General features: G+C 65.1%; 3 protein-coding genes across 3 annotated transcripts; 1 reads left to right on the plus strand and 2 right to left on the minus strand.

Moving 5' to 3' along the window:
• Nucleotides 1–654: 654 nt before the first annotated feature.
• On the plus strand, nt 655–1761 carry SSTR5 (somatostatin receptor 5). Its single transcript, XM_055562716.1, has one exon. The coding sequence runs from the start codon at nt 655–657 to the stop codon at nt 1759–1761; it is 1107 nt and encodes a 368-aa protein (XP_055418691.1).
• Nucleotides 1762–9165: 7404 nt separating this feature from the next.
• On the minus strand, nt 9166–10523 carry C1QTNF8 (C1q and TNF related 8). Its single transcript, XM_055562817.1, has 2 exons — nt 10319–10523; nt 9166–9716 (listed from the first exon to the last, which is right to left on the minus strand). The coding sequence occupies exons 1-2, from the start codon at nt 10521–10523 to the stop codon at nt 9166–9168; spliced, it is 756 nt and encodes a 251-aa protein (XP_055418792.1).
• Nucleotides 10524–14656: 4133 nt separating this feature from the next.
• Nucleotides 14657–20876, minus strand: TEKT4 (tektin 4). Its single transcript, XM_055562198.1, has 6 exons — nt 20343–20876; nt 18514–18584; nt 18036–18179; nt 16520–16742; nt 15452–15606; nt 14657–14890 (listed from the first exon to the last, which is right to left on the minus strand). Exons 1-6 carry the CDS (start codon nt 20874–20876, stop codon nt 14674–14676), a joined length of 1344 nt encoding a protein of 447 aa, XP_055418173.1. The 3' UTR covers nt 14657–14673.
• Between the last annotated feature and the right edge of the window lie 591 nt (nt 20877–21467).

The following is a 21467-nucleotide window of genomic DNA, read 5'->3' on the forward strand; positions in this document are numbered from 1 at the left end:
GCTGGCAGAGCCTCTGCAGGCTGAGGTCTTGCTTTTCAGCCACGCAGAAGGCTGGGAGCCTCTGGATGGTTCCAGGAGGCCACCTGGAGTCCGGCTCTGGGGTTCCCCAGCAGAGTGGGCCTGAGTGTCTCCGCACTCTGGCTTGCCTGGGCTGGGGGTGCCTGGCTGCTGTCTCAGCCTCCTTGTCCCTCCCCTCCCACCTGTCCTGCGGGTCCCTGGGGAGGCAACTCCGAGGGTCCTCAGTCCATTACCTGCGAGGTGAGGTATCGGTGCCCTCCCAGGACTCCGTGAAGGTGGCCTGGCTGAGCCCGGAAGGGGGCCTCTGGGTGCAGAGGGCTGAAGGGACAGCCAGGTCTCTGGGGGCTCCTGTGGCATCTGGGCTCCAGGGGCACCTGCCCAGTGCCCCACAGCCGCCCACCCACTGCTCCTTCCTCTCCAGCTTTGTTTTCCAAACAATTTGCTTAATGTGATTCCCGGCCCAGTTGAACATGAGTAATCGTATTTACCCGCCACCCCGGGGTAATCCCGTGCGTCCTGGGCAGGTGGGGCAGGCGCATGGGAGACGCCCTCGGCTCAGTCGCTCTGTGTCCTTCCTTCTCTTGCAGCGGACACCCCAGCGCTCCTGCTCAGCCTACCCTGCCCGCAGTGGCCACGATGGAGCCTCTGTTCCCTGCCTCCCCGCTGACCACCTGGAACACCTCCTCAGTGGTGCCCAGCGGCAGCGGCAATGAGAATGGGACGCTGGCGGGGCTGGGGCCCTCACCAGGTGCCCGGGCCGTGGTGGTACCAGTGCTCTACCTGCTGGTGTGCGCAGTGGGGCTGGGCGGCAACGCGCTGGTCATCTACGTGGTCCTGCGCCACGCCAAGATGAAGACGGTCACCAACATCTACATCCTCAACCTGGCCGTGGCTGACGTGCTGCTCATGCTGGGGCTGCCCTTCGTGGCCACGCAGAATGCCATCTCCTACTGGCCCTTCGGCCCCGTGCTGTGCCGCCTGGTCATGACGCTGGACGGCATCAACCAGTTCACCAGCATCTTCTGCCTGACGGTCATGAGCGTGGATCGCTACCTGGCCGTGGTCCACCCCATCCGCTCCGCCCGCTGGCGCCGCCCCCGGGTGGCCAAGCTGGCCAGCGCTGCGGTCTGGGCCTTCTCGCTGGTCATGTCGCTGCCGCTGGTGGTGTTTGCCGACATCCAGGAGGGCTGGAACACCTGCAACCTCAGCTGGCCGGAGCCCGTGGGGCTGTGGGGGGCCGTGTTCATTATCTACACATCCGTGCTGGGCTTCTTCGGGCCGCTGCTGGTCATCTGCCTGTGCTACTTGCTCATTGTGGTGAAGCTGAAGGCGTCCGGCGTGCGCGTGGGCTCCACGCGGCGGCGCTCGGAGCGGAAGGTGACCCGCATGGTGGTGGTGGTGGTGCTGGTGTTTGCAGGCTGCTGGCTGCCCTTCTTCATCGTCAACATCGTCAACCTGGCCTTTGCGCTGCCCGAGGAGCCTGCCTCCGCCGGCGCCTACTTTTTCGTGGTTGTGCTGTCCTACGCCAACAGCTGTGCCAACCCCCTGCTCTACGGCTTCCTCTCCGACAACTTCCGCCAGAGCTTCCGGAAGGTTCTGTGCCTCCACAAAGGCTATGGTGCTGGCGCTGAGGACGTGGATGCCACGGAGCCACGGCCGGGCCCGAGCAGCCGGCTGCAGGAGGCCATGATGCCCGTGCGCAGCTGCAAGGCCAACGGGCTCATGCAGACCAGCAAACTGTGAGTGCTGAGGCTGCTGGGGCAGAGGGGACCTGGCAAGGCTGCGGGGACCCACAGCCACCTCTTCTGCCTTTCCTCCCAGAGTTGGGGGGCTGGAGCAGAAGAGGAGACTAGCCAGACAGCAGCGGGCGGGGGGAGCCGCCTCCCAAGGCAAACAGCAGACTGGAGAGGCCATGGGCACGTGCAAATGCTGGACCCCAGAGGAATTCGGCTTTCAATCTGGTCTGGCCGGAATGGTCCTCTCCACCCCCAGAAACACCAGCTCATCCCCCTCCACCCCTGGCCCCAAGCCTGAAACAGGTCCTGGAGAAGGTGCCTGGCAGCCTCACTGGGGGAGGGCTGGGCTCCCGGATGCCCGGGCCTCACTGTGATCATGGCTGCAAGGAGAAGAAGGACATGGGGGTCACTCGCCCCCCACAGGCCCCACTGAGACAGCCCTGCCCAGTGTCCCTCCTGGGGTCCACGGCTGGACCAGAGGAGGAAGCAGAAACCAGGGGGCGCGGGGAGTGGGCAGCGCCGTGCTGGGCAAGGGAGAGTCAAGGTCAGTGCTACCGGGGCCTCGGCAGGGACCCCAGACCGAGGCCAAGCCCTGGAAACGAGATCACGTAACAAGGGCGCTTGTGTTTGACAAGTGCTCCCTGAATAAATTAGAGAATAAATGTTTGACTCTTTCCCAGAGCAAATATTGTCCCTGGAGCCGATCGAAACTGGTGTACATCAGAGCAGGCGGATCGCAGGCGGCTGGGGCGGGGCAGGCAGCAGGACACCCAGATAATAGTGAGGGGAGCGTCCATACCCATGGAAAGGAGCCTCAGGGCTGGGCTGGCAGGAGCAGGGTGTGGCCCTGAGGATGTGGGCGGTGGGGCAGGGGCATCTGATCCTTCCACGGCTGCTGGGTGTGGGGCGTGGGCAGCTCCCTTGGGGCTCCTGTCCCCGACTCTGGGTGAGTGGGGTCCCGGCCGCCTCCTCAGCCCCAGCTTTAGTATTGGCCCCACCTGGGCTCTGCCTAGAGGGTGGAGGACACAAACCCTGGTGTCAGTCACAGGGAGCTGGTGACCAAAGCCTCCCCGCCCAGCCCTAGGGGAGAGGCATCCCGTGCAGGGGTGGATGCCTGGGAGAAACAAGTCCATTTGACCAGTCACCCCCCTTCCGCCGGCCAGGCCACCCGTGGGCTTGGATGCAAAGTCCATCTGCTCAGAGTGACTTTGGGGAGCAAACAGATGGCACGGAAATATCTGCTCAGGTCAATTTCTCCCAATTGATTTGACACGGCGAGCTCTCTCCCCGGGCGGTGCAGACGCTAGAGTACCCTCGCCAGTCCTGCCTGTGAGGATGTTGGTGTGTGTGGACATGCCTGTGTGTTTGTCCATGTGCCTGCTTCTGGGTGTGTGTGCCTGTGTGTGTGCATGTGTATACACTCGTGAATGTGTGGGTGTGTATGTGTGTGCATATGCCTGCATGTGGGTGTGATGCATGTGTGGACATGTGTGTACACATATGTGAATTCAGTGTACCTGTGTGCATATACGTGTACTGGCACGTGCACTGTGTATCTGTATGTGTGCACGTGTGTACACATGTGTAGGTGTGTGTGCATGTGCCCCCTTGTGGGTGCCTGTGTAATGCATATGTAGACATGTGTGTACCTCTGTGTACATGTATGTTTGTGCCTGTGTGTACACATTTGTGAATGTGTGTGTACCTGTGTGTACACATGTATGAATGTGTGCACCTGTTTGCGCCATGTGTGAATGTGTGCCTGTGTGTGCCTGTGTGAATGTGTGTCTGTGTGTATGCGTGTCAGTGTGTGTACACATATGTAAATGTACCTGTGTGTGCACGTGTGTGAATGTACCTGTGTGTGCACGTGTGAATGTGTGTGCCTGTGTGTGCCCAGGCCTGATGGACTCAACAGGTGGAGGAAGAGATGCCAGGTGGCCCGTGGACCCTGGGTCTGTGTGGGAGCTGGTGACTGGGCTCGGCCAGTGTGGACAGTCCCCAAAGCCCTGGGTGGGGGCTACTGAACAGGAGAGAGTGAGCACCTGGGCACCCCTGAGGGCCTGTCGAGGTGCGGGGACAGGAGTGTCCCAGAAGGATGTGAGCCCACGGAGCTGTGGACATGGCACAGTGGGTGTGGGGATGCAGCCTGGCCCATCCACTGCCCTCCCCGCCCAGCACAGGCTGGGGACAGCTGCGGGGGCACAGAGCACCACACTGCTTGCAGGTCTTGGGGCCCCAGGCCCCGAGCAGGGTGGGGAGGGCAGAACAAACACCCTCAGCGGAGTGGGTGACCTGCTTTACTGTCTCTCTCTCCGCATCAATGGGTTTTATTGGCTATTGGGCTCCAGTGGCTCCCAGAGTGACCTTGCTCAGGAAATCCGGCCCGCAGGACAGGGTGAGGCTGCCTCCGGGATCAGGATGGGCTGAGGGTTGGCTATTTGCCAGGCGGGAGGGTGGGTGCGGGGGGGGCGGAGGACCGTGGTGCAGCCCCCATGGGCAGAGCCCATGCTATGGCCCACCCTGGGGGCTGAGCGAGGGCATCCCTGGAGGGGTCAGTGGGGCCCATCCTGGGGTGTCTTGGGACAGGAGGCAAGCAGCAGGCAAACACCAGGAAGAGCTTCCTACGGAGTCTGGGGGCTGAGAGCTGGGATGCCTTTTGGGGGTGTCAGGCAGCTGACTGACTGAGAACAGGGTCTTTGCTGGTCACCTGTTGGGGCTGCCGTGGAACCCGGGGCCTCAAGGGCTGGGCGGGCTGGGGCCCTGGGGAGGCCACTGGGGCTGTGGCCCGCTCCTCCAGCCCAGCCTGCCGCCTCCTCTCCATGCTGCCCTGGCTCCTCGGGTCTGGCCTGACCACCGTGAGCCACTGTCCAGCTGGAGTCCCCACCTTGAAGGTCCGGCAACTGTCCGGGAACCTGAGGGGGTCCCCATCACTGCCCCCCACCCTGGGCTCTCAGGCTCACCCTCCCCGTCCCCTAGGCTGCACATCCAGCCATGCTGGTGACAGCCATTCATTTGTGGCGTCTGCGCTGATGGGGGTCTGGGGGCTCCACCTGGGCGCCTGCGTGTGCTGATGGGGGTCTGGGGGCTCCACCTGGGCGCCTGCGTGTGCTGATGGGGGTCTGGGGGCTCCACCTGGGCGCCTGCGTGGGTCCTGACCGGTGCGGGGGGAGGGTTTCCACCGGAGGAAACCTCCTCCCTGGCTCCTGCCTCTGGGGAGGGGGCTTGAGTCCCCTTCTCAGGCTGTCTCTTCTCTGACCTCTGCACACACGGCAGACCATGGCCATGGCCACAGGGTGTGGGGCGCCAGGCCTGGGTGCAGGGGTGGGGGTACCATAGGAGGGGAGGGGCAGGGCCATCCACAGGGGCTGGCTGTCCAGGTGAAGGAAACTGACTGCAGAGCAGTGGGGACTGGCCCTATTCCCTTCTGCTCTGCACCCCGAGTGTCTCCTGTGCCCCGACGTGTCCCCTGTCCCCCCATGCCCAGGAAACAGGCAGCCCCTCCTTTGAGCAGCTTGAGGAGGGTTTAATGAAAGGACATTTGCAGAGTGGACCCAGGGTCCTCCTACGGCCAAGGGCAGCAGCCATCCTGGGGGCTGAGGACCTGTCCTCTCCCCCCCCACCCCCAACATGGCACCTGGAAGGTGACCTGGCCCGTGGGGATCCATGTTCTGGTGGTCATCGGGCCTGAGAGGGTGGCCAGAGGAAGGGTCAGCTTCCAGAGCCCCTTGACCTCTCCCCATTTGGAACCCAGGACCCACCCTCCCAGCTGAGCCCCCAGGAGCCATACCGAGGGGTCCCTGGCTCCAGGCAGGGGTTCAGTGGGTGCAGGTGTCATGAGAGGGGCCAAGGCTCCCAGGAGCCGTGCTGTGGCTCCTCGGCCCCCTGGACAGTGGACCTGTCTGCCCGTGCATCCTCTGGAGGCCCTACCAGAGGAGGGACACAGATGATGGTGATGACCAGGCAACTTGGAAAGGAGACTCTCTGGATGGATGCCCTTGTACACCTTAAATAATATTGAGTTGTTCACTTTTTGGGCTCCCCTGCTGGCTCAGCTGGTAAAGAATCCGCCTGCAATGCGGGAGACCTGGGTTCAATCCCTGGGTTGGGAAGATCCCCTAGAGAAGGGAAAGGCTACCCACTCCAGTATTCTGGCCTGGAGAATTCCATGGACTGTATAGCCCATGGGCTCGCAAAGAGTCAAACACGACTGAGCGACTTTCACTTTGTTCACTTTAAAATGGTACATTTTATGGTGTATGACTTTCACCCAAATTCTAGAAATAGATGTTTTGTTGGAATTCCACCAAACGGATAAAAACTGAGACGGGAAACAGCTTCCATAGGATTCCGCCTCTGGGCTGCCCCGTGTTCCGGTCGTTTCCAGCTCTCTTCCCCAGGGGCAGGCGCATCCTGGTCCCCCCCACTCCACCCCAGGCCGCATGTGGTACATCAAGGATGCTGTTCACCCTCTAGTCTCCTGAGCGAGCAGCGCGGCACGGATTCCTGAGTCTGGAGCTTCTCATCACTTTGTGGACATGACGACTTCCCCTCATCCCACCCGTTCTCAGTCATGGGTTTTAACTAAGCCTGGGGTGGGGGGGAGGCAACCACCCTCAGTGTCCCTGGTGCGTCCTGGGCACGAAGGCTCTGACCAGCAGCCTCCACAGGGTTCTTACTCGCACTCAGGGGAGCCCCCACCTGGCCCCTGCTCTCTGAGGGCGGGGGTGGCCTTGACTTTGGAGTTGATTAGACACTGTCTGTTTGGCCTGCTCTGCCCTCTGGGCCAGCAAGGGGAGCAGAGCTGTCCCGGGGGCTCAGTGGAGCCGCCCCAGTGCCTCTGGTCTAGGCCCCACGAATGGAGTGAGGTGAGAGGGAGGCCCAGCGGCCAGCGGATCCACAGATTTCATGGAAACGCCCCCTCAATCCCTGCACCCTCAGGGCCCAGTGCACCTCGAGGTCAGACGGGGAGCCCGAGAGAGCCGGCTTTGCCCGGGCTGCTGGACCGGGTGGCCCTTCCACCCCCGCCCGGCTAGGCTGGCCTGCAGCACTCTGCGGGCGGGGTCCCAGTTGGGGACAAGGAGTCCAGACCTGGGAGGATGGAGGAAGGTCCTTCCACCCCTCACGCTCCTGTGCGGGTGCCTTTATCTCTGCCGTGGGACCCCCTCTCGGCCCCCGCGGCCCCTCTTAGCGCTCCTGATGCCCTGCTGGTTGCCAGGCACCCTGGGCGTGTCCAGTTATTCCAGTCATAAAAGGACTCGGGCCAAAGTGCAGCCTGAAGCTCCTCGGCCCAAGTCAGCATCACTGGTGGGGATGGGCGGTACTGAGCGGGTCTCGGGAGGGGCTGGGGAGGTGTCCAGGGCTGCCCTCTGGCTCCCCGCGGGCTCTTCCAGCACCCTCTAGTCTCACTGGGGCGGGGCTCACCAGTCCAGGGTGCCCCACTCAGCTCCCAACCCCTCGGCTACGGCCAGTCCCCCAGAGTCCTGCGGCCCCCTGCCCTGCACCACAGCCGGGCCCAGCTGGGCCTTGGGGCCCCTGGGAGTGGACATCGCTGTGAACCCTGTCCCCCATGCTCTGCATCTTGGGGTACAGACCCTGCTTGTGCTGGGGGCTTGGGGTCACAGCCCCGCCCAGGCCTGAGCTCAGGGACTCAGGCCTCTGAGTCCCAGGTTCCTCCTGGGATGTCCCTCATACCTGGGCGTCATACCTGGGACCCCAGGAGCCCCCGACCCTGGTCCAGAGCTGGCCTGCGAGCCAGCCTCAGGGGTGGGACTGTCACAGGCCTTGAGCCCCTGCAGCAGGCTGCTGGCTGAAAGCCCCCTCTCCCTGCAGACTCGGAGTCCAGTAGCCCCTCTCTAGTGGGGGCCCTCCCCTCCCCCATCCCAGGCCACACTAGAGGAGTCAGCCCTGTTTGAGGGGGATCCAGCTCCCAGAATCACACACACTTGGGGGCCTACACACCCTCGCTGGACCTCAAAATCTCCACCTCTCCAGGGCGCCCCGGTCTGGGAATTTGGGAGGATGGGCCCTGTTGCCCACGGGTGTGTATGGACGGTCCTGGATCCAGCCTCACTCAGGGCAGATGTTCCTGAGGGTCACGGGGTTCCGTGCGGCAGGGGAGGGGCACCGTGCTCCCAGCTGTGTCTCCTCCCCCAGCACGGGGACGAGGGGCCCCCACCCCCTCCCCAACCTCCCCCAGCAGATGACTATGGTCTGGGGAGGTCTGCCAGAGACCATCTCAGGATGGGCTGAGCTCCTGGGGTGGGGCGGGGGGGCCGTGATGAGGAGACAGGACCCGACATGCAGTGCTCTGTGGGCTCAGGGCCCCAGGGTGGAGGCCCCAGCGTGTTCATCACCTGGCAGCCCCAGCAGGCTCGGTCTGGCCAGCCTGCAGCTCCAGCCACATCCGCCTGGCCCGGGACCTCAGCCAGCACGCCAGGCTCTGGTGACTCCAGACGCTGCTCCTGCCAGGGCCCCGGCCGCCTCACCAGCTCAGCATCCTCACTTGGGCGGAGCGGCCACAGGAGGGGAGGCTGGGGAGGGCCCAGAGAGGAGGCGGTGGGTGGTGGGGCCACAGAGGCCAGACAGAAGGTCCCAGAATGGCCGGAGGACACGTGGCAGGAAAGGAACAGGCTCGGAGCGGACCGGAGGGCGGGCAGCCTGGTGGCTCCTACTGCTGGGCGGACGGAGGCCTCCAGTGGAGAAAGCTCGGCCAGTCCACACATGCCTGCCCGCAGGGATGGGGCCGGCCTGCTCACTGCAGGTCCCCGCCAGGCCCAGCTTCAACATGTGGAAGTGGGAGGTGATACCCCAGGGGTCTGGGGCTCCCCGGGCTCAGGCACGCATGCTCCTCCCAGCCCACTCAAGACAGACCCGGGGATGCCTCAAGCCCCAGAAAATCGACCCACCAGGGCTGGCAGTGTGTTCACCCAGGCAGAGGCCTGGCCTGGCCTGGCCCGGCCACCCACCTACTCCATGTCGTTGGTCCGGTGGCCTCTGCTCCCCTGAGCACCCTGGAATTCAGCATACTCCACTCCTCCCCCGGAGCTTCCCCAGCGTCCAGCCCAGCACCCAGTAGGTGCTTTGTAATTCTCTCACAGCACGGGGCCTGGCATAGCCTTTATAAGGGGAAAGGGAACCCAACCAGGGGGCCAAGCTCCTTAGCGGGTGGAGGTGCCCCGCCCCAACCCCGCCCACCGCGCGCAGGGAACGCGGGTCTGCTCCGGAATCTCTTGCTGGGACCCCTCGGTTGGGGTCCGCATCTAGCAGGGCTGGTGGGTCTGTCTTGCTCCTGCCGGGGCTGCGCTCAGCTCAGCGTGTGCACGCGGGCGGCTCTCAATCACAGCCGGCCCCAATCCTGGGCGGGGGGCTCTGGAGGGTGGGTCCTGGGAGCTGACGTGGCGCCGAGCCATCAGAGCTCGGCGTCCGGCTTGACCAGGTGGCCGCTGAAGGTGATGTAGAGGTCGCCGCTCTCGCCGAAGATGGCGTTGTCGCGGTCGCGCTGGAACATGCGCACCCAGACGGCGTCGCCCGCGGCCAGAGGCAGCAGCAGGCTCTGCGCCTGCATCACGCTGCGCTCGCTGGGCTGCGCGTACAGCACGGCGGCCGCGCGCGTGTTGTGCATGATGTGCAGGTAGGTCTCCTTGTAGTTCCAGGTGTGCACGTTGAGGCTCAGGAAGTAGACGCCGGGTGCGGTGCAGAGGAAGCGGCCGGAGGCCAGGTCGAAGGCGCCGTCCAGGTTGACCAGCTCCGTGTCGAAGGTCACCGCCTGGAGGGCGTCGGCGCTGTGCAGCCCCTCGCGCCGGCCCACCGAGAAGGCCGCGTAGGCGCGCGGGCACTGCACGCCCGGCAGCCCCGCCTGCCCCTTCTGGCCCTTGCGCCCCCGGAGGCCCCGGGAGCCTGGCGGGCCCTCTTTCCCGCTCCTGCCAGAGCGACCTCTGACCCCTGCCTCGCCCTTCTCACCTGCCGGGGAGGGGCGGGGGATGAGCAGAAGCCCCTGGTCAAGGCTCCCAGGGTCAGATTCTCTGGCCACGCAGCCCTGCAAGTGACCTCGCCTCTGTGGGCCTCAGTCTCCTCTCTCAGAGGGGCGCTAACCCACCCTCCAAGGGGCAAAGAGAAAGAAGCCACACCCTGAGGGCCTGGCTGTTCTGGGGTCTGTGCTGACGGTCATGTGAGGCCAGCGGGGTCAGGCAGCCGCCAGAGGAAGGGTCTGAACTGGTCTTTGAAGGAGGAGAGCGCTGGGGTTCAAGCTCAGTGCAGCCGGCAGTCCAGCCCCCAGGGTGTGGCCCTCCCAGAACCCTGCCTCTCTCACCCCCAGAGGGGACCCAGGCCCCTTCCCCTCCCCTAGGGGCAGGGCTGAGGCCCTCTATCCACAGGCCCTTCCCTGGGACACCCTCTGCCCACCCGGGGGGGTGGCTGTGGGGAGCGGGGAGCAGGCACCCGTCCATTGTCTCCTCGGGGCCCCCCGCCTTCCAGAGCCCGCCCTGGGCCCTGTCCCCTCCCCTCAGCACAGGTGTCCCTGTAGGGCTGAGGGTGGGGGAGGCCACCCCTCTGGGGACACTCACCTTTCAGGATCGAGATGTCGATGGTGGGCCGCAGGCGGGGCAGCCCCACCCACGCGTCCCCGTCACTCACGTGGGCACCCGGGCCGGGGGCGGCGGGGGGCCAGGTTGGACGGCAGCACTGCACGCACGGCCGGCGAGGCAGCCCCAGGCCGCGCCAGGCCCCAGCGGGCAGCGCCAGGAGCAGCAGGAAGGCAGGGGCCACCATCCGGGCCAGGGCCTGGGGCCGGGCAGGAAGGGAAGAGAAAGGTGGGAGAGGAAGGCGGGGAGTGGAGGGCTAGCCCTGCTGAGCCCCCAGCGCCCCCCATGGCAGCCTGGCAGCTCCCCTGTGTGGGGGAGACAATGGGGGGGCCCAGGGAGCCTCCTGGATGGGGAGGGACAGATGGGACCCCTCGAGGGGGCTGCGGTGGGCTCAGCCAGAGCCTCGTCCCGCACAGAGCACTCGGTCAGCCCCTCCTGGACTCTCATCCCGCCCTGACACGCTGATGGGTCCCTCCCCGGGACTGAGACTCCTCCCTGACACAGCCTGGGGGCCACCACTGCTGGGAGGGCCCCCACCGCCCACCCCGAGCCCCAAGCACCGAGGCAGCCGCCCGTGGGAGCTGACACTTCCTGGGCACTGCTCCTTGCTCATGCCCCTCCCTCACCGAGGCCTTAGTTCTGGGTGGCAGCGGACACCCTCAGTGCCTGCAGTTGGGGAGTCCGGGTCCCCAAAGCCCCGTGGCCGGAGATCCCACACCCGGAAGATGCAGGGGGCACTGAGTGGGAGTGGGGCTCTGAAACAGCCCCCCAACCCCCCCTCACCAGGATTGGCCAGAGCCCTCCAGGAGGGGCTACTTCAGGGAAGGGTATGCCCCCCAACCCCACACACACACTCCAGGCAGCCGGGCCCCGGGCCTGTGTTGGGTGGGGCCCGACATGAGGCAGTTTCTGCCAGGCTGCCTTGCTGGGCAGAGGGGACATGTGCATCCTGACCCCCTAGGAGGAGGGAGGGTAACCAGGGAGGCTGCCCCGGCCCCCACCCAGCTGTACAGAAGCTAGTCTTTAATCCCTGCCAGTCCTGAGCCTCCGGTCTCCACGTTCCCTCCCGTGGGAGACCCTGTCTGACCCCGGGCCCATCAGTGCCAGGTGGAGCCACACTTTCCAGCTGCTGGGGGCCCTGGGTGAGCTCCATGTGGGCCCGGGCCTCAGTTTTCCTGGCAAATGGACTCTGCCTGCCCTGTTCTCCCAAGGGCTGCGTCCGAGAGGCTCAGGCAGGGTTGGTCTCCTGCAAGGGCAGGTGTGTGAGATCGGGGTCCTCACTCTTCCCTGTACCCTGGCCATCCTGAGCAAATACCCAGGCCCCCTCTTCCAGGAAGCCCTCAGGACTGCAGCCCAAGATGCAGGCCTTCCTCTCATGTAGTCTGAGACCCACTCCCAAGCCGAGCTTTCCTGGCAGGTGGGACCCCTTCTCTCTACCACCTCCTTCTCAAACCTCGCAGACCCTCACCCACCCCTTGAGCCACATTGGACCCTGCAGGACTCTCCCAGACCCCTCCCATGGAGGAAATGGACCAGCGTGGGTGTCTCCTGGGCAGCCACCCCCCCAGGCAGGCCTGTGCTGCTGGGGCCCCTACCCCAGGCCCTGCTCAAGGTTGCTGTAAAGACCACTACCCACCCCCACCGCCCGTTACCATTTCACGACCGGGGGTTGCTGCCTGCCTGGCGGTCTCCAGCGTCTCAGCACAGCGGCCGGTGAAAGAGCCCTTTCATGCCCGCCCCAGGCACCCGTGGCTTCCCTCTTGGCCATCCAAGACCAACAGGCCTCGGGCCAGCTTCCGAGCTCCCGGCAGGAGGCTCACGGGGCCCTGATGCCCGCCACCCAGCCTGCCACTTGCCACAGCCCTGCCTCGGGGGCTCTGGGGTCCTCCCCCAGCCCTGTTGTGGCGGGGCTTGGGCGCCTAGGGTGGCCAGGACTGTGGGACTGGCTGCCATCTGGGGTGCGGTGACTTAGGGGGAGTCGGGGAGGCTGGAGTAGTGGCTGAGTGGAGACTGGCAACAAGGCCGGAGGCCAAAGTTGGAGACAGACCACTCACCGGTGCTGAGCCCACCTGGTGACAGTGGCCCCCTCCCATCTCAGGCTGGGCTGTGAGGGCTGGGCCTGGAGGGTGGTGCTGGGGGGTGGGGGGCAGCGTCTGGCCAGGCTGTGGTGTCTGCCCCCACCTCCCGCCGCACCCTAGCAGGGCCGTGGCGCCCAGTGGAGAGGCTGTGATACCCTGTCGGGGGCCCTTGGCAAGTAGCCAAGTCTTTCAGGGGATGAGGGTTATGTCCCTGTGATGCCAGCCCCCTCCGGCAGGAATGACTCACAGGGCGCCCCGGGCAGTGGCAGGCGGGGTCTGTGACTACACCAGGACCTGGCCTCACGCTCACTTGGGCCTGAGCAGCTGGACACTGGGCCCCGGGCAGCGCCTGGCGCCTCGGCCTCTGAGCACGAGGCCATGTGACTCCCTGAGAAGCATCCCCCCTCCTCGACCACACCAAGCCAGGCTGCCTGGCGGCGGGGCACCGACATGGCCTGGGGAGCTGGGGCCACCTTCCGGGAGGCAGGCTGCGGGCATCTGGGGCTGGCTTGCTCGCCCCTGCAGATCTGGGCACAGCCCAGGGTCCGGCACTTCCCACAGGCACCCCGTGCCCTCCTCGCTGCTGACCATAGAGGAGGCAGGCTGGGGGTAGAGGGGGAGATGGGGGACCCCACCTGTGGGGGATTCTCATGCCAGGCTGGGGAGAGCAGAGCAGGTGAGGGCTGTGGTCAGGGGAGCCTGCCAGCTGGAGCCGGTTCCCGGACGCCCCCGGCCCCTGGAGGTGAAGGTTCTCACTGCAACAGTGCTCAGCCGTCCCCACGCCTTGTCCTTGTCTGGAGCAAGGACGCTTTCTGGTGGAATCCGGATCGGGTGGCCTGGACGGAGGCCTCTCTGCAGACGCCACCCCACCACCCCCTGCCAGGGCTGGGCTAACCCAGGCTCCAGCCAGAGCTGCTGGGCCCAGGGGTGGGCTGGGGGCTCCTCTCTGCCTGCTCCACTTTCGTCTCGGGGGCTTCTGGGGCACCCAGAGAGAGAGAAATGCCCGGGCTCCACTGCTCCCTGCGTCTGACCTCGTTTCTCCATCTAAAATGGGCACCGTGGACTCAGCAGTGGCCAGAGTGTCCCCGGGCTTCAGCCACCCTCAGGGCCCTGGTGTCCCCCTGTGCCTCCCGGCTCCCCACTCCTGCAGGGCCTGAATCCCTGGGGGTGGGCGTAGCTGTCTGCCTCCTCTCCAGGGCTGCTGACTCCCCAGAGAGATGCAGCCACTGCCTCGGGAACCTGCTGAGCAGCCCAGGACCATCCCTCAGCTCCAGGGCCTGGTCATTTGTCTCTACAAGAGGACAAGATTTCCGGCCTCATGGGTGGCCATGAGACAACTGCGAACAATGAGCGCCCGGCCCCCCGGGCCGTGGAGATAATGAGCCTTGCACAGCACCTCCACTCGGCTCCCCGTCAGCGGCCCCAGTGGGGGGTGGGGGTGGGGGCTGGGACACGGAGGCCCTGGGCACTGATGGGGGCTCCGCACAGCGCGGCCTCGGCTGATAATGGGGTCTGAGAGCTGCGAGTGTGCGGCCGGGTTATTATCTCCTGGCCTGTTAATGCAGGCTGCCCGAGTCCTGCTGATGAGCTGCTGTCGGGGAGGGAAGCGGCCCCCTTGAGCTCGTCAGCAGGGGGCACAGGGAGAGAGCCTCAGCAGAAGGGGAGAGAGAAGGCCTGGTGCTGCTCAGGGGGTGCCCCAAAGGCAGCACCCACTTCTGTCCAGAGCCGTGGACACCCCCACCCCCAGCTCAGGTGTGCCCTCTGGTGCCCAGCCCGCGCCAGGTAGGGGTGGCAGGGAGCGGTCCCACGGTTCCCTGGGTGGTCACTGCCCCAGGCCTGCAGTGTGCAGCCCAGGGACCAAGTCCCTTGCGGGTAGCCGGGCCAGCACCATGTTCTGACGCCCCTGCTAATGAGAGGGGAGTGCCCACTGGCCTTGGGTGACCGTCCAGGGCACGGTGAAGAAGAACGGAGCTCAGCTGCCACTGCGGGGCCCAGAGGCCGTGACCAGTGGTGACGGGAGGTGACGCTCCCCTGGAAGCATCTGGCAGGTGGCCCAGGTGGTCAGCAGAGGGCAATGAGGGGGACCTCGACTGACCCCTGTCCCCAAGTGGGGACGGGGTGCCCCAGCCAGGAGACCCCTGGCCTCCCATGGCGGGGACGATGGGGTCCACAGGCAAAGCGACCCTGCCCAGGTGCGCACGCTGAGTAGAAAGCTAATGTGCTCTTTATTCGAGGAGGGGTGGGCCCTGCGCCCAGCGGTCACTGGTAGCCGGCCAGCTGCAGCACAGTGGGGTAGTGGGCGCGGTGGGCCATGCACTTGTGGCGGTCGATGAAGAGGCTGTTGGTCTTGATCGCGATGTCCTTCTCCAGGCTCATGCGTGTGTCCTCCAGGTTGCGCAGGGACTGCTCCGCTTCCAGAAGCTTCTCCTTCAGCGCTGCCAGGGACAGGTTCAGCTCCTCCACCTCACTCGCCAGCCTGTGGGCAGAGGCGGGCTGAGTGGGGCCAGCCTGGACACCGGGCCTACCGAGGGCGCCAAGGGGCCAGCCCCAGGTTCAAAGGCCGGGCGCCCGGGCAGGGCGTACTGCTCAATATGCTCGGCCATAGAAGGACCCCCAAAAGCCCCAGGGGAGACCCAGAAGCCAGGCTGGGAGGGGGAGGTGCATTCACCCTGATGTCAGAGGTGTGGAGGGCCAGGACAGGTGGTCGGGGCGGCCATGTGGCTCGGGGAGCTCTGCCTCCCAGACCCTGAGATTCTAGACCAGGGTGAAGTGGGGAGTGTGGCCGGCCCTGGCACTCAGAGACCCACACAGTGTCCCCCAAAGGACATGCAGTGTCCAGTGCTGCTGGGGCAGGAGAGGGAATGTGGGAGCCCCGTGTGTGGGGTGGGGGGTGAGGTGGGGGCCAGCGTCTTTCCTTTTTACATCTGCAGGGCTGTGTGCCAGGGGATGTTCAAGGGGGCCTCAGAGACTGTGGAGGCCTGGGGGCGGGTGGACGGCACCCATATGGTGGAGGGTGACGGCCCAGCGGCCACAGCACCTGAACTGGGCAGCGTCTCGGCACAGCTCCACGTTGGGCCGGTGGGAGCGCTGGTACAGGCGGGTCTGGGCCACCTTCAGAGGCGCCTCCTTATCCTTGATAGCCAGCTTCAGGGCCGCGATGTTGTGCTCCTGGTCCGTGATCTCCCGCAGCGTCTGCACACAGGACGGCCCGTGGGTCAACCCCGCCCTGGGTCTTATCCACACAGGATGGCCCGTGGGTCACCCCCGCCCTGGGTCTTACCCACACAGGACAGCCCCGTGGGTCAACCCGCACCCCAAGCCCTACCCCGTGCTTCTGGGGGCAGTGCGGAAGAAGGGAGGGTGTGCACGGCCACCTCAGCCCTGCCATGGGCACCCAGAGGCCAGGGGTGGGGCTGGGGGAGGACAGCAAAGCTCAGTGCATAGCGGCTCTGTCCTAAGAGCCCCAGCCTTGAGGTCACCAGACCCCGACCCTGGTCAGGTGCTGTGGAGACAAAGGCAGCAAAGGTCACCCAGAGAGCCTAGGGTCAGGGCCCTGCTGAGCCAGGGCCAGCATCAGGGACACCCCCTAAAGAGCTGAGCCCGCCACCTCCTTCCACCTTCCCTGCTCTGGCCTGCAGCCCTCCCCTGTATCAGTCACGCCAGCGGCAATGCCACCATCCTCTAATGCCACTAGGTTTTCTCATCAGCTTAATGGGGGCCCTGGGGGAGGTCGGGGGCCCTGACCAGGGTTCCCTCAGGATGGCCAAGGTGGGGCAAGGGCCAGGCCAGGCTGTGACCAGGGCATAGTGGGCAGTGGGAGTGTGATGGTCTGGGCTACCCATCCTGAGCCTGGTCTTTGTAGTTACTGGCGGAGAGCCAGTCTCAGGGGCTGCCCTGAAGGGGCCAGGTCATGAGCTGGGCGTGGCCTGGCTGCGCGATGGGCGTGTCCAGGGTGTGACCTGGTGGGCGAGATGGGCGTGGTTATATAATAGCCTGGGCGCGGCCTGGCTGCGGGCTGTGCGTGGCTATATAATAGCCCGAGTGTGCCCTGGCTGCCGGATGGGCGTGGCCTGGCCACGGGCTGCGCGCAGTCGCGAGGCCCCACCTTGCGCAGGTGGTGCTCCAGCTTGTGGCGCGCGTCCTCCAGCTCCTCGCACCGCCGCCCGAAGGCCAGGTTCACGGCGTCGCACTGCAGCCGCAGGTCCTCGGACGTGTCCTGCAGGATGCAGTCGATGAGGTTCCGCAGGTTGACCGAGGCCAGGCGCTCGCGCTCAGCGCGGTACAGGTGTTCCTGGGTGAACTTGGCCCAGGTCTCGGGCGTGGAGGCACTACGGGTGAGGGGAGTAGGCCGACACCGCGATCGGTGGGGGCACCTACTAGGGCCTCCCCGCGCCCTCCACACCCTCCACACCCCGAGTCCCCAGCGCTTCGGCACAAACGACCACCCGCAGTCCTAGGGCCACGCCGCGGCCCCGCGCCCCTGTGCCCCGCCCGCTACGGCGCCCGTAGGGTCTCTGCGCGCGCTCCCAGTGCCTCCTGCGCCGCCCGCTGGTCCCCGCGCTCGTGCCCCGACGGCCGTGGCTGTGACGGGTGGTGGCCGCGCGCCCCCTGCCGGCCACACGCGGAGCTGCAGTCCGCTCCCCCCTACACACACACACACACACACACACACACACACACTCACTTTCTCGCACACTCACGTGCATACTCACACACACATTCTCACTTTCTCACACACACGCGCGCACACACACACTTACACTCACACATACACTCACACAGTCTCACAGTCTCTCACACACACACACACACACCCCTCCTCTCACACACACACACTTTCACACACACACACACTCTCCATCTCACACACACACATGCTCACACACACACTCTCAATCTCACACACATTCTCACACACACACACACTCTTTCACACACATAGACATTCACACACTCTGTCACTCTCTCACCCTCTGCTACACACACACACTCTCACTCATACACATTCTTTCACACACATACTCTCACTCTCACACACACTCTTGCACACTCACGTGCACACTCACACACACATTCTCACTTTCTCACACATACGCACACACACTCTCTCATACACTCACACACAGTCTCACAGTCTCACACACACCTCTCACACACACACACTTTCACACACACACACACTCTCAATCTCACACACACACACTCTTAATCTCACACACACAATCTCACACACACACATTCACACAGACACACACACAGTCACTCTCTCATACTCTGTTACACACACTCTCACTCTCACTCACACATTCTTTCACACACATACTCACTCTTACATACTCTCACACACACTCAACACTCTCACTCTCACAGACTCTCTCACACACACACATATACACTTTCACACACATTCCTCTGTCTCTCTCACACACACATACACACCCCCCGCCCCCAATGCTGGGTCCTGCCTCCCTCTGTGAAGCCCAGCCGGGACGGCCAACCGTGTGTGCCCGGCACTTGGGTGGGGGTCCCGCCGCTCGCCTGCCCACCCCAGGAGCAGAAGAGCTGCACAGAGGCCCTCCAGCGGAGGGACGGAGAGCCCAGGCGGGATCTCGCAGCCCCACCTCTCCTCGAACTTGGCCGAGTGCGGGTAGAACTGCACGTCGGTGCTCTGGTTGTTGTAGCGGCAGCAGGCCTCATCGATGTTGTAGGCCTCCACCTTGTCGGACCAGTCCATCTCGCAGGTTTCCTTGTGCTCCCGGTTCAGCCTGCGGGCGGACAGTGGGCAGGGCCTGCGTCGGGGCGGGTGTTGAGCTGGGCACACCCCGACGCTGGGCATAGCCAGCCCCCAGGCGGCAGGGGGGCCTCATCTGCTGACGGTGGGCCCCGGGGTGCTGGTCTGGCTCTAGATGTCCAGGCCCCTTGGCCACCCCCACCTGCCCAGTGCCCCTTCCCTGCCCTGTGCTCCTGGCTGTGGCTGGAGACAGTCTGTCACCTCTCGGAGCCTCAGGGCCAGGTCAGCCGACCTCCTGCCTACAGTGGCCTGAGGGGTAGGGGGACGGGGTCACCCCGAGGGCAGCTCTGGACGCCACCCAGACCCACCGAATCTGGCTCACAGCCTGCATGATGGTCCTTTTCAGGAGCTCCTGAATGTTCCGGATGAGCTCGGCCTCCTGGGGGAGAAGACCCCCGCCCCTGGTGAGAGTCTGAGGACCTCCAGGCTCTTAAACCCCGAGGAGGAGCAGAGTTTGGGGTGACGCCCAGTGGAACTGGGCCCTGCTTGTGGCCCCAGTCTCTTTGGTGGACATGGGGGCGAGCTTGGTTATCTTAGTGGATTTATTCTGGGCTTGGAGCACCCTGTCTGGGGCACTGCAGTGGGTTCTTTGGGGGTCTTCTATGGGCTGTGGGGAGCATCAGCCAAAGGTGGTTCCCACTTGCTGGGCACGCAGCACCCCCGGGCTCTGGGCCATCACTGGCGCCTGCCCACGGACCCCGGAGAGCCCGGCAATAGCCTCTGAAGACCCTATCGACTAAGTCCCCACCCGGGACTGCCCTCACACGCCCAGGACACACGGGAACCCTGTTTCCTCCTGCCTCCCTGACGGGTTCATTTCCTGCGGAGGAAAAGCCCTCCCCGGATCCGAATCTTCGCCTCCCCTGGGCTCTAAGCCCTTGTGTCCAGTTCTGACCCGTGGGCCCGCCTTCCTGTCCTGACTGGTTGTCCATGTACTGCTGGGCGGGGCGCCTGACTCAGAACAGAGCCATCACTCCTGGAGCCTTGGGAGGTTCTTGAGTGAAAGTGTGAGGGTGGGGCCGTGGGGGGAGGGCAGGGGAAGGACCTGGGCTCAGGGGAGGCACCCAGGTTTGAGGGGGTCCCCGGGTGCCTGACTGTGTGTGTCTCCCCGTCTCATGAGTACCTGTGGCTGCAGCCTGCTCACAGCTGAGGCCCTTCCCCGCCAGCATCGGGGGCCTGGCCCGGGTGACCCCCAGTCCTTCGGGGCTGCCCCAAGGACAGGTCCTGCTGGGTCTCTGTGGGATGCACGCGGCCTCCACCCCACCTTCACCGTCCACACCTGCACGCTGGTCTGAGGCTAGATTTCCAACACGGACATCAACCGGCAGGGTGGGGTTGTGTTAGGGCTCCACCTCTGTGAACTCAGGGTCAGGCTTCATCTGCATGACCCAGGGTGACCAGAGGGGCAGTTCAGCAGATGCCGGGACCCAGGGGTGACTGAGGGACCACCCAATAGATACTGGCGCCACCACGACCTGACCAGGAGGGTCTCCCTTGCCCTGCACACACCCCAACCCCAGCCAGCCGCCCCTGGGGCCCAGCTCAGGCCCTTCCTGGTTTCCTAGGGGCCGAGCCCCACCCTGCCTCAGGCCAACATCATCCCAGCACACGTTCCAGGATGAATCCCACCGTGGCCTGGGCCCTGCCTCGCCCCAAGTGGGAGCCGGGGTGGAACAGGCACATCAGAAACCCTGCACCTAGGGCTGGGCCAAGTGAACAAGACCAGGCTCCAGCCCTGCCCCCCATGCAGGGGGGCACCCAGGCCATGGTGCCCCTCACCCAGCAGGGCCTGACTGGCCCACCTTGCAGGGAGCTCAGCCTTGCCCAGCACCCACTGTGGGGACCAGGCCAAGGGAAGGCCAGACCTGGCCACCCTCGCCCCTCCCCCCAGGCAGCCTGAGTTCCACCCCTGCCCCCAGCTGGGGAGGCCCCAGGACCAGTTGGTTCTGGCACCCCACCCCTCTGTGCCTGGGCATGTGCTCGAGTATCCCCACGTGTGCAGAGAGTGCAGGCTCCCGGGGGTGCCCGGGCACCAAGGCTCTGCACAGCCAAGTCGAGGAGGGAACACAGGGAAGGTCATGCTCCCTGGAGAGAGCTGGGAGGCCGGTCTGCGGCTCCAGGGATGGGGCAGCCAAACCTTCAGCAGCTCGATCTCCACACAGTCGCGCACGAGGTCGGGGTGCTGACGGCGCTCGCGGCACTGCAGGTTGTCCGTGACGATGGAGAAGGGCCCGGCCGTGGCATCCAGGGCGCGCTCCAGCCGCTGCTTCTGGGCCAGCAGCAGCTCGGTCTCAGAGACCAGCTCCTCCACCTGGCGCTGCAGCTCTGACTTCCAGCCGTGCATGTCCTGCAGGCGCTCGCCCACCTTCCTCGTGGAGTCCTGCTGCGTGCGCTGCGCCAGTGCCTCGGTCTCCGCCGCCAGCTGCTGGCTCTCATGGCGCTGCCGCTCCGACTGGTCACGGTCAGCGAAGGCCTGGTGGTAGCGGGCATAGCAGTTCTGGAACCACTCGTCCAGCAAGTACTTGGCCGTGCGGAAGCCAGAGGTGGCCAGGCCCGAGGACGTGTGGGCGCCTGTGTTTCGGGCCACATCGTACAGCTTGCAGGGCAGCTGGCATGCTGGCACCGTCTGTGGGGCGGGCTCCTTGGTCAGGAGTATGTCCGTCTGTGCCATGGCGCCGCCCAGGCACTGGCGGGAGTGGGGAGAGAGGGAGGGGGGCCGTTCAGCTCGCTCAGCAGGGCAGCTCCAGCCACTGGGTCCCCAAGCAGGATGTGGCTTCTGGTCTCCCGGAGACCGGTACACACCAAGCCCTCCTGTTGCTAGGCAACTGGAATTCTCCCCCCTCCCACCACCTGGTGGCCCTCTTAAAGGGCCAGGCAGGCCCAGCCCCACCTGTCCTGGCCACGCCTGGTACCTGCCAGAGGAGCTGCATGAAGGCCAGGCCTTTGTCTCCTGTGTCAGACTTGTTCCCAGGCAGTGCTCTCCTGGGCACCCACGTGTCCCTGATGGGGGTTGACTCAGCCTCCAGTGGGGGCCTTGAATCAGATCCGCAGATCTGCCGCATAGGAAGGAGGCAGGTCCTGTCATGGGGACAGTGTCCCCAAGACCACCCAGGGCCTGGCCTGTGTCTCCTGGTCCCTGGGCTGCTTGTTGTCCTTCAGTTGCTCAGTTGAATCCTACTCTGGGACCCCATGGACTGCAGCCTGCCAGGCTTCCCTGTCCATCACCATCTCCTAGAGTTTGCTCAAACTCATGTTGCTTCAG

Source organism: Bubalus kerabau, chromosome 23, assembly GCF_029407905.1.
Source record: "Bubalus kerabau isolate K-KA32 ecotype Philippines breed swamp buffalo chromosome 23, PCC_UOA_SB_1v2, whole genome shotgun sequence".
Taxonomy (NCBI): domain Eukaryota; kingdom Metazoa; phylum Chordata; class Mammalia; order Artiodactyla; family Bovidae; genus Bubalus; species Bubalus kerabau.